Source organism: Chlamydotis macqueenii, chromosome 19 (genome assembly GCF_036417535.1).
Source record: "Chlamydotis macqueenii isolate bChlMac1 chromosome 19, bChlMac1.mat, whole genome shotgun sequence".
Lineage (NCBI taxonomy): Eukaryota > Metazoa > Chordata > Aves > Otidiformes > Otididae > Chlamydotis > Chlamydotis macqueenii.
Window position 1 is genome coordinate 12,647,349 of NC_141574.1, and position 11,568 is coordinate 12,658,916.

At 56.2% G+C, this 11,568-nt stretch overlaps 1 protein-coding gene across 1 annotated transcript; it reads right to left on the reverse strand.

Annotated features, from left to right (window-relative positions):
* Window positions 1–175: 175 nt before the first annotated feature.
* On the reverse strand, window positions 176–9,158 carry NCF1 (neutrophil cytosolic factor 1). The gene is made up of 11 exons (XM_010117631.2): window positions 8,710–9,158; window positions 8,161–8,241; window positions 7,756–7,831; window positions 6,184–6,349; window positions 5,992–6,047; window positions 5,515–5,637; window positions 4,893–5,000; window positions 3,980–4,097; window positions 3,040–3,147; window positions 1,290–1,432; window positions 176–633 (listed from the first exon to the last, which is right to left on the reverse strand). The coding sequence occupies exons 1-11, from the start codon at window positions 8,779–8,781 to the stop codon at window positions 515–517; spliced, it is 1,170 nt and encodes a 389-aa protein (XP_010115933.1). The 5' UTR covers window positions 8,782–9,158; the 3' UTR covers window positions 176–514.
* Between the last annotated feature and the right edge of the window lie 2,410 nt (window positions 9,159–11,568).

Below are 11,568 nucleotides of genomic sequence, written 5' to 3' on the forward strand. Positions count from 1 at the left end.
TGCTGTCATTCGTCCCCCAGCCAAATTTCCTCCTAGCCAGCATCTTTCGCATGAGACTCTCCCAATTCCCCACTGGACGCAGCAGGGAGGAACACCTTTCCTGCCACCATTCCACCGGGCTGCTCCCCGGTGTCTGCACTGACCAGCCATCCAGGTGGACATTGAAATACACCTATAAAGTGTCTCTCCTTTATTATTATTATTATTAAAAAACAGGAAATCATTCAGGATACAAATAGGGGATAAAAGGAGGTGCAGTGGCGAGGGTCCCCGCTGGCTGTGGAGGCTGGGGAGCCGGGCTGGTGCCATCCTCGTGCTGTCATTAGGACACCTCAGGCTCGCCGTGACGGTGGATGAAGACAGGTGCTGGGCTGTGCCGATCCGTTCTGGCAGCCCACCGGTGCCCACAGCGGCAGCAAGAGCCACCTGAATCCCCCAATCTGGCTCTGAGTCCGGTCTGGGCAGGAGCTGGTGGAGATAAAACATCGTCTGGCTGGCGAGGGGAGCTGAAGGCTCACAAGATCTTTCTGCGGGTGCTCTCGGTACAGCGGGTCAGGATGAGGTCTTTGCTGGGACGGGGAGGAACAGCAGGTTGAGCTTTGGGCTTGTCCTCCTCTTGCTCTTTTTTCTCAACTGCGGGTAAAACGGATGTACAGATGGGTCAGAGCGCTTCACCATGCCTTCATGTAAGCATTCAAAGGCTTCCTATATAATGGCCACCAAACCTCCCTGCTCTCCTCCTGTCTCTACTGCTTGTGACGGTCTCCCCGGAGGTCAAGGTGGTGTCATGAGCCCACTGGTACCCGCTGGGAGCTCCGCTCAGGTGGGAGCCCAGCACTACGTCCACACAAAGACCTGGTGTCCCTTGGAAGGTTGTGTATCCCTCATGGGGATTCCCAGATCTAAACCATCTGCCTCACTTGCAGCCTCCTCCTCCACGCACCGCCTCCCTCTAGGTGCTCTGCTGACAGCTAACACACATGATAACCGTAACGGTGACAGCAGCACTGGTGAGGTTAGGTGCATGGAGGAATGCACAGGTGCTAAACGTGGGCTGACCTTCCACCAGGGCCACATTCTGCTCCTTCTCTGTCAGACCTATAACCAGAGGTAAGACACCTCATTGAAAAGAAACACCTCCCCGCATGTGCTTTCCCCATAGCAGAAGGGTGGACAGGCAAGGTGTGACCTCCATGTGCTGTCCTGCTCCAGCAACCAGCACTGGAGGGCACAGGCCATGCCTGCAGGACTTCAGCCTGTGCCCAGGGCAAAGGTCCACTGAGACTTACTGATGACATTGGCCTTGTTCTGGAAGTTCTCCCTCCTGTTCCTCCGGCTCTGGATGTACTTCTTGCTGTTTCTCCTGTAGGTCTCCTGGCTGATCTGCTTCCGGCTCTGCTTGTGGATGCTCTTTGCATTTCGAATCGTGGATCTGCAGTGAATCAGAAACGAAACTTTCGGTTTCTGTGCTGGCAGCTGTCAAGCCACGCATTTTCTCACTGAGGATTTCCCCCCCACGCTTCCTCCTCTGCCTCACGCAAACCCCAGTATCTGCTGTGCAATTTAGCCTGGTGGAAGGCAGCAGGTGGATACCAGCCCTCAAGGGCAGACGTAGGTGAGATGTGATGAACAGCGTGTTAGGAGGCAGCTGGAGCGGTGCTTTGGAAGCAAATATTAAGGGATGAAGCCTGAGCACAAGTCTGGAAAGTAATGATGAGGATGGCGAGGTAGATCAGGCATAAGGCTGGAAGGACGAGACGGGCATGAGGTTTATCCAACAGAGTTCAATAAAGCCCTGGCAGTGATCTATAGCTCTTGGATGGATGGACATACAGCATCTCTGCTGGCTCCGACACTGAGATCCCCGGTGTGGGGTTTGGCACGGCTCCCCGGTACCCGAGGATCAGTCCCTGGGCCAGGGAAACCAACCGTGGAGGACACATCAGCGTGCACCTGGACGTGTGCTGTTGAACCCAGCAGAGAAACTGGTGAGAAGTGAAAGGCTGAGCAGCCTGGAGCTGTGCGGTGGCATGCTGGGGAACCCCCAGCCTCGGGGACCGTCCCCAGGCAGGCAGATGGAGGCCACCACACTTTGTCTTCACTACCAGGGCATGAGAGAGATGGCTCCTGATGCCCATCCCATGGCATCGTCCTCCTGCTCTGCTCAAGGCAATGTGCCCATCCTCCTTCAGCCCCTCCCTGGTCTGAGCGCACACCCCATCCCATAGCAAAGCTCTCCCCCACAACGGCACGTCACCGCCTTTGCCACAGGGCTCAGCCTGGCTGCCGTCACCACAGGGACAGCGTTCACCATGGGGGACGAGTCACTGTCCTTGAAACAGGGCACCTCGCCTCCCCCAAAGGTACCAGTAAACATCGCTGCACACAAATAGGTGGATCTGGGCCATTTTGCATGGTCTCACGCTCAACCCGTGCTCCAGCGGAGCTGGATTTTGAGAGATTTTGTAGCAAGGCTGCTGTGTTTTCTTGTAGGGAAGAAAAGATAGTGGCAAGCTCTGCCCTTCCTTGCATCGGAGTTAATGAGTTATTATTGCCTGTTATCTTTTTAATCAAAATGAAATCCCTTCCATTAGCTCAAATCCTCCCATCAGATTAGGTCATTTGGCTGCTCTGATTAGTCAAATCTCTCCTCGTTTCTCAAAGATTTGGTGGATGTACTTAGGAAATAAGAAAAAGGCCAATTTGAAAATGAAACAAGATTAGCCCAGAAAAGAAACTTTGCAGAAGGACGAGGAGAAATACGCCTGTCTGGGGGACCTGCTGGAGCAAGGACTGTACAGCCCTGCGTCGGCAATGCTGGGGTGCCTCTCCGCCCGTGGAAGTTGGGGAGCACAGAGCTATTTTTACTGCAGCCCTGCAAGATCTGTCTCCTGGTCTGTCTTTGCCTTGCTCACGTCTTTCCTAGGCAGTTCCTCATCTCCAGGGCGAGCAAGGGCCAGCACAAGCCACTGTCTGGTTTCATTTCACTTCCCTCAAAGAGCTTTAGTCCTCCTCCTCCCCGCCCGGGGCTTCTCCTACCTTCGTGGAGGAGCACTCCGGTTCCTCAGCTCGCTCTTCACGGAAGCATTCACCTCCCCGCCTTTCTGCAGGTACATGGAGGGGTAATAACCCGTGGTTTCATCCTTCCTGCAGTGCAACACAAAGCAACAGCGCTTGCAGTCTTGGCTTTGCCACCACCACCTCCCTGCCCCTGTCCCCAGCAGGACTGCTGGTGCTGGGTGGGCTGTTTCTTCTCATGCCGCTTGCAGGGATAGGGACTTCAGCTGGCCCCCCACCTTGTGTGCCTCTGGCTTTCCCTGGAAATCTGGCTTGAGTCCCAAAAGCAAGTAGGTAGCGGACAGAGCAATGGCTCACAGCTCTCAGGGTCTCACCAGCTCGTATTTTCTCCCAGGAGGGTTTCGCTGGGCTCCTGAAGCTCAGGGCCCCTGTCAGACACCCGCCATGTGCTCAGGAAACACTCCCTGGTCCCCAGTTCATCTCCCCCTCCAGCCCAGCACACCCCCAAACTCCAGGAGACCCTCCCCGACCACTCGCCTGGGCATAGGCTGGGGCAGGAGGACACCCAGGGTTTGCAGCCACGTCACTGTCCTGCTGCAAACACACAATCTGGGATTCTCCAGAGCACAAATGCAGCTGGGGTTCCCTTTGGGAAAGCCCGAGTTTGCAGGGCAGGCCAGGGCTGGGATGAAAGCAAAATGTGCCAAAATACTGGGAAATATACAAGAACAGATTTCTTTTCTTCCCATCTGTTTCCTTCTGAAGCCCCCAGCAGAGGAAGCCCCAGCTGCGATGTTTAATGTTTGGCAAAGCCGCAGCCTGCTAGAAGCAGCCCTGCCAAAGGAAGCGCTGGGCAGCGGCACCAGCTGGTGGTTTTCACGGCCCTGATGCGGAGAACCACTGGCTCATCCCTTCCCTCTGCCTGATCCCACTCAGCGGATTTCTTCATGGTGTCTCTTACCTGATGACCCACCAGCCATCAAGGAGCTTGTGGATGACTTCGACGGTGTCACCCTCCGTGAGGGTCAGCTCGTCCTCCTCCACGGCTGTGTAGCTTTTCTGGACAACGTACGGCTCACCTGCACACAAAATCAGTACAGCAGGTTGAGTGCTACCACCCCAGGGATGGGGCTCATCCTCTCCAGCTACTGAGAAGAGAGGCACTAGAACATCTACCCTGTGTTTTGGGTGAGACCCAGGGTGCTTCAGGTCTGCAAGTCTGGATTCAGACTTCCCCCAGCCTTGTCGGTGCCTGTGGCTCATCCCAGTGCCTCCTGCACCTCTCCAGGTGGTAAACACAAGCCCTGGAAGCACACCTCTCTCTGCTGAAGAGCATGTTTATAATTTGGGTGATTAAATGAGGAAGAAGGAAGTGTTGTGCGAACAGAGCCTGTTACGGTGTTCTGAAAACCATGAAGACGAAGCCTGGAGAGCGATCAGCATGAGTCTGCAGGACCCTCCCGCTGTTCCAGGCAATAAGGCCCCACTGTCACAGCGGGGCGATGCGGGGTGCTGGTAAGGACAGGGCAGAAGCCAAGGGCTAGGGAAAGCCTGTGTCTCACTTCAGATGCTGCACTATGCTCCCTTGCTGACCCAGCAGCTCAGGGTGGCCACGGGATGACAATGTGCATCTGTGAGCAACCAAAACAGGCATCTAATGCTGAGTTGCAGGTCACGGGAAGCTCCTGGGGTTGAAAGTAAGGCACTGAACTACGAGATTTAGCTCTCCTGGCAGCTTCTGCAGCAACATCTCCATGCCCAGCAGTCCTGCTGCAGTGTGCACTGCCCAGCGGGGGCCTTGCCGTGAGCCATCCCAGCAGCGAGCCGTGGCAGGCCGTGCTCCGGCACACACCCTGCTTACCCCAACGTTTTACCTGCGTAGTTGGGCTCCTGCTCTTCAGACTCATCGGGACCATCCATCGGCTCCAGATAGGCAGCTGGCACCCAGCCCCGTTTGTTCTTCAACTGGCAAAACCACCAGCCTGTAACAAAAGCAGAGGGCGTTGTGGGGACACCAGCATTGGGTCCATCCCTAGCCAGTGCAAGCATCCACGTGCCCTGGGCGGATGGGACGGCGCCGGGGCTGGTCTCTGTTTACATGGCGCAACCATGGAGCTGGGCCAGTTCATCCTGTTTCTTCCTGGGCAGGAAACCCCACAGGCTCAGACACGAGAGGAGGTTGCAGGGTTTTCTAGGATTGCCCCACACTCTCCCCGGCCAAAACCGACTGTCATGTGGCTCCATGTGAATGTGAAACATGTCTCAAGGGGGTGGGAAGCGCCGAGAGGTTGCATGCTGCCGGTTGCGTTTGCTGTGAGCCTCTTCTCTCCATCAGGAGACCCTGATACAGCTGCCTACGCTTCAACACACGCACTGGCTTTCTAGCTCGCACGCTGCATCTGGACGTGAGGGTGCAAGGGCAGTCCCTGTCCCTGCTGAAGTGGTGGCCAGGAGGGGGCTGGCCCTCGGGGCTTCTCTGGAGGGACAGACACATACCGCTTTCGCTCTTCTCCACGACGTCCACCATGTCGCCAACTTTTAGAGCCATCTCCGATGCGGAGCTCTTCTCGTAGTCAGCGATGGCTCGGTATGTTTGCAGGACGATGGGGCCTGTGATATCTGTGGAGGAGAAGTCAGAGATGTTCCCTCTCCTGGCCCCCAGCACAGAAATACCCTGTTTCAAGCAGGCCAAAAGCAACCCAGGACAGCCCAAAGTGCTCTCCCAGCATCTTCTGGGCCCAACCCAGCTGGATCCCAGGACATGAAACCATTCCTGCCAGGCTGTGGTTTTCTCCCAGCTGCAGCTCTGGCACAGGCAGGGCTGTTTGATGCCCCCTGCACTCAGCCAGGGCTTCTGCTGTGGGGCAGCTCTCCTCGGCTCAGCCCTGCCCTCTCCTCCCCAGAGCTGCCCCTTTCCCCGCCGGGCTTTGCTGCCGCAGAGGCAGCCGCTTGTACCCCTCCAGGACATCTTACCGGTGGAATTTTTCTTGGCATCCTTTGGCAGGAGGAAGACCTCGGGCTTCTTGATCCTAAACGAGTCAGAGCAAAGGCAGCTCAATGCCGACCAGCTCTCACTGCCGGCAGCGGTGCCCTCCGTCAGGGCTGCCGCCAGCACCTGCGGCCGGGGAAGCAGGGTTTCCCAAAGCAGCGGCCGGCTGGACTCACTGGCTGTCCGTGACGGGGTTCATGTCATCGAGACGGACCTTGAAGAAGTTGACCACGTGCAGGCACCGGGAGATCTTGTGGGGCAGGTTGACCAGGGTGTAGCAGTACTCAGCCAGCGTGCCCTGCCTGTTCTGGGTCGAGCGCTGCCCATCAAACCACTTTGGGGCTGGGGGAGAGGGGAAAAAGCACACAGAGCCCTGTTTTTATAAATTTCCCAAGGAGGCTACTGTGAGTCATTAATTTTGCCCTGAAATGAGTGGATTTAGCCCCAGGGTGCTGCATGGTGCCCATAAGGTGAAGCTCTGCAGGAGCAGGTCCAGCCTCCTCCCTCACTGCCCTAGCCCCGGCCACGGCAAACGTGGGGGCCCATGCATGGTGCCGAAAAACCTGGGGAGAAGCTGACCACAGGGCCACGCCTATCTTGCAGAAGTGCTGCAGCCACGCGTCCCTCGTTGTGGTGGTGCGGCAGGGGAGGTGAGCGTGGAGCAGCACGCAGCCTGGGTGCTCTTGCAGAGCTCGTGCAAGCCCAGAAAAGACCCTATTTGACCCCATTTCAGTTAGGAGGTAACTCCCACATCTATGTCCAGCTGCTGGGCCACGAATGGAGCGACTGCACCGGGGCACGAGGAGGGACTCAGGGGACCAGCCTGTGGCCAGGGGAGATGCGCACCGCTCTCCATCCCACTGGCCACAGCGCATGTCCTGCAGCAGCCGCTCATGACCCCAGGGCTCCAAAATGCCATGGGCAGCCCCGACCCACACAGCAGTCTCGAACCCCACGTCGAGGTGCACGTGCGAGGCCGGTGGCACCCCCCTGCAGCAGCCCGACACCTGCTTTGTCCCCAGTGCTTTCAGCTCTCCAAACTGGAGAAGGAGGGTGTTTGTTTTGGATGAGGATGCTCTGAACAGCCCCAGCACGGTGGCTGCAGTGCGTGGGAAGGGTCCTGGCAGGGTGGTGTTAGTCCAGCCCCAAGGGGATCCCCCCCAGATGCAGCGCCTGCTGTGTGGTGCAGGTTTTTTCCTCCTGGAGAGGTGTCGACCACAACCTGCAGCTTTTTCTCATGCTCCTTCCTGCCTCCTTTAAAGCAGGAAATTAAATAACGGGGGGAATTTTGCTGACCTGCACTGTGCTTAGGGACAAACTGTCAGCTCTTTGAATCAGGAGTTGATTCTTTGAAGACGTAATGCGTTACTTCCTCTTAGAAAATATCTGTGGTGCCATAAGGGCAGTAAAAGCCGATCCCAGTGACGGTGTCACTGGAGGAGGGCTCCGCTCAGCTCAGGGTCCCCAAACCTGGACCCTTTGCACCAGCCACAGGTCACAGCCAACACTCTGGGAAGTGGCCCTGGCGAGGTGGGATGGAGTCTGCGAGGCTGGCGAGCACTGGGAGAAATCACTGCTGCTGCTCAGACCGACCGTTCGGGTGTTTTCGTTTCAAGCCCAGCGGGCAGGAACAGAAATCGCACCAAGCACCTGCGCGGGAGGCAGCCCACGGAGCTCGGCCTGCTGGGGAATTTCCCAACCAGCCACAGTTTCTGTTTCACCCCCCAGCCCCGGCGCCTGCCCCTCACCTGGCAAGTGTGGGATGATCCGGCTCTCCACGTTGATGTCTCCGGATTCAATGGGGAACATCTCCTTCAGCGTTTTCTGTGGAGCAGAGCCAGGCACGGCTGTCAGGTTGGCACTGAGGGACCCCGCACCCTGCCTGGGTTTTGCCCCCCTTCCCGGCGCTCGTCCCGCTGGCACGTGCTGGCTGGACCCTGCCTCGACACCGGGAGGAACCTGCCAAGGGAGCACAGGGCTGGTGGCTCCACACCTCAAGGGGCGAAGGAGATTGAAGCACAGGGACCCAGGAGCCCTGTTTTGAGCCAGGTTTGGTTTGGGGCAATTTCAGCTGGTATTCACCCTCCTCTTTTTCCCCTCCGGAGCCCTGGGGAGCTGATGCAGGGGCCTGTGCCCACCGTGGGATGACTCACATGGAACTCGTAGATCTCGGTAAACCGTCGGTAGACGAGCTTTTCAGAGAGGTCGTTCCACTTCACCAGGAACATGTAGACCTGAGGGGCAAAGCAGAGGTGCTGCAGCTCTGCGGGCGAGCGGGACCCCACACCCTGCTGCCGCCAAAGCCCCAGGGAAGCCCCGCAGATGTTTCAGTTTCAGATGAACGGCGTGTTTTCCTTCCACCACCCCAATGTGAGCAGCTCTGCCCAGGCAGCGAGCGAGCTGGGTACTAGGGAAGCTTGGCAGGGACGGAAAGGGGACAGAAACATGCAGATGGGTGGCAATCCAAGAGGGAAAAGCCTTTGTCAAGCCTACAAAGTTACCAACGGCTTGGAAAGGAGGTGCCCAAAATGTGTGTTCAGGACATTTTAGTTCCTAGCTGCCTCCAGGCCATGCCATCCACCATGACCCCCCCCACACAAAAAAGGCGCTCGGTCACGTTTATCTAAAGAAATTTGCTGGCCAGGCTTTTACCCCAGCTAGTCCTGACTACTCAGCCTGTCGGCAGGTTGCTGCCTACTCACGTAGTGCTGGCTGGGGAAAAACCTCTTCTCGTAGCCCAGCAGCTCGATGTGCCGGATGAAGGCGTCCCCCATAGCTGCTCCTAGCCGTGGCGCCCCGCTCCGGCCCCCGCTCCTGCCTCCTCGGGTGTCGCGGCGTCCTCTCCTCCCCTCTGCTGTCGCACAGCTCTGCTTTGCTGTTAAAGCCCCTGGGAAAGTGGAAGTCCCGCTGCAATCACACCCGTGCTTGTTTACCCGCTGTGGTTTGTATTGAGTCGGTGTTTCCCGTGGGGAGTCTCCAGCCCGGCCCCTCCAGCAGCTCCAGGGCTGGGGAGCAGCCGAGCGGTGGGGAGGCCTTGGGGATGCCCTGGAGACACCTCTGAAATTGGAGGACAGTGAAGGTTCAGGGCCAGGTCGGCTGCCCCAGTAAGCCCAGCGGCCCCTCCGACGGCGGACGCTGCCCCGTGATGGCCCAGGGTGCTGCAGCACCCGTTTCGCAGAGGGTCAAGGACAGAGAATTGGCAGTGGCAACCAGAGGAGCCTTGACACTCTCGAGCACAGCAGGATTGGCTCAGTGAAGGACGTAACGCGCAGCACTGTCCTCTGTATGGCTGGGAGACAGTCCTGCACTCCCTGGGAAAGCTGAAGGGGCAGCCACAGGTTGCGTGTGCAAGAGTTCCTGCCCTTGTGTCACCGCTTCCTTTCAGTCACCTGCAGCTTCCCCAAAATCTGCCACCAAAAGGTTCCCTTGAGGAGCCCCTGAGGACCTGAGCCAGCCCCAGAGCCGAAGGCCTGAGCCAGTCCCAGCGCCGCAGCTCCACTCACTGCCTTACCTGGGCATGGAGGACCCCACCATGGGGAAACCCCAAGGTGGGCTGGAAATGGGCCCCTGCCTCCCACTGGGAGAGCATGATGGTGCCTTGCAAAGCACCAAAATCGTAGCATTCTCCTCCTCCTCCACCCCCAGCTCTGAGCAGAAAGGCCTTCAGGGACGCGAGGGCTGCACAGATCAATCCCACATTGCTCGCAGGCAAAGGTGCACCCGGGAGCACTTCTGTCCCAGCAAAGGCACCCTGGATTACAATGGGTGCCAGTGCTGGGCTGTCCCCAGACAGAGCCGGGACCCACTCTCCATCGGATGCTCGGGAATAGCCCAGCCCTCCCCCTATGCCTGACTCCCTCCAGGAGCCCGCACTCAGGTGCAGCTGGTGTCCCCGGCACGCCAACACCTTACCACGAGCCGTCCCTCCGAGCAAGCGCAGACCCACGCTCAACCAGGAATGGAGATGTCTTGGTCCGTGCGGCAGTGCCTGCGTCCCTGTTCCTGGCAGGCAGCAGCCCCAAACCACCAGCAGATTGAACGTGGGCTCTCAATGACCATCAACAGTAAACTGGGGCACAGGCTCAGCCCCTGACGCCCCTCGTTAGCTGTAAAGGAAAAAGCTCACTCTGGCTGTATTAAAAAAGTCAAATACTAACCATAGCTTGCCCCTGAATCTCAAGTGTGGTGCTTTGCAGGTGTTGAGATCAGAAATATGGTAATTTAAATTTGGTTTCTTTTTATTTTAACATGGGAACTTCCCTGTACACAGGACAAAATTATACAACCAGTAAAACTAAAAATGTTCCCTCCAGGGCTATGTGAATTCTGCTTGGTGAACAGCCGGACAGCTGCTTCTTATGCAGGACTACCACAAACTCTGACATGAAAGCTCATTTCATAAATAGAAATGTTTGTACTAATTTAAAACTGCTTTACAGACAGTGTGTTACTGGAAACCACTGAATTTATGTTTCTTCCTGTTTCTTCATTTCTTACCTTGCGATGTGGAAATGAACTGGAGCCTGTAGATCTTGCTGCCGACGACAGGTTCGTTCACGGTGAGGCGCAACATCTAATCCAGTATGACACACTGCTGAGTGTTCCACCAACTGTCCTGTAGTTACTAGATGGCCGGAGTAATATTTTGAGAAGAAAATTCTTGGAGGAGTAATGACCCATCAGTTAAACAAGCTGAGTTTATGGAGTTCATGAGCTGATTCATGTTTTGGGAAACAAGGCTGGCATCTGAATGCAGAACGTGATTTTTGAGAAAGAGGGAGAACTTCCACTGGCCTCCAGACCGAGAGCTGGTAGCAGTGCTTTGCAGCACCACTGCTTTGGCGTGAGAACAGCAGACATGGGACTTAAGGCGACAGACTTCAATCCAGGTTATTGAAGACAAAGCGCTGGAGGTTGAGAGTTCCCTAGGTGAAGGGACTATTCTGCAGTGCTCCACTCAAAACTAGTACCAAAACCTCCTAGAAATTAAAAGCTGAAGAAAGGAATGCCACCTTAATTTTGTTAAAAAATGTAATTTTTTTGGGGTAGTTTAAATTTAAGCTTAATTCAACCCAGAGCCAAGGGAGGCCTTGTTTAAGCCACTGATGGCAAATTGCTGTGTGTGGATAGTACTATGTGCTTCAAGAGCTGTTGCAAAAATGACAAAAATGAAAGTCTGCCCTCTTCCTTAGCAGTCTGTCACTGATAGGAGAGATACAAAAAGAAATGGAGGAGAAAGGGTTCACGTTTTGGAAAACTTCAAATCCCAATGGAAAAACCACTGGCCAGCAGCTGCAGGACAGAGGTGCTGGACCTCACCTGACATCCAGTGGTTACTGCTGCGAGAAAAGCCGGGGTGCTGTACCCGAGGAACACCAGGCTCCACCGCGGACAACCCAGATCCCACACTACGTGGATCCAAAATTCCTGCTTAAGAGAAAGGAGCCAGCCCAGGGCACAGGACAGGCTTTTAAAGTTCAGTAAAACACGGGGAAGCACTCATCTGCTACTTCATCACCACAAAGCTTCTCTGCTGGAATAAAAAGTATTCAGAGCTCTGG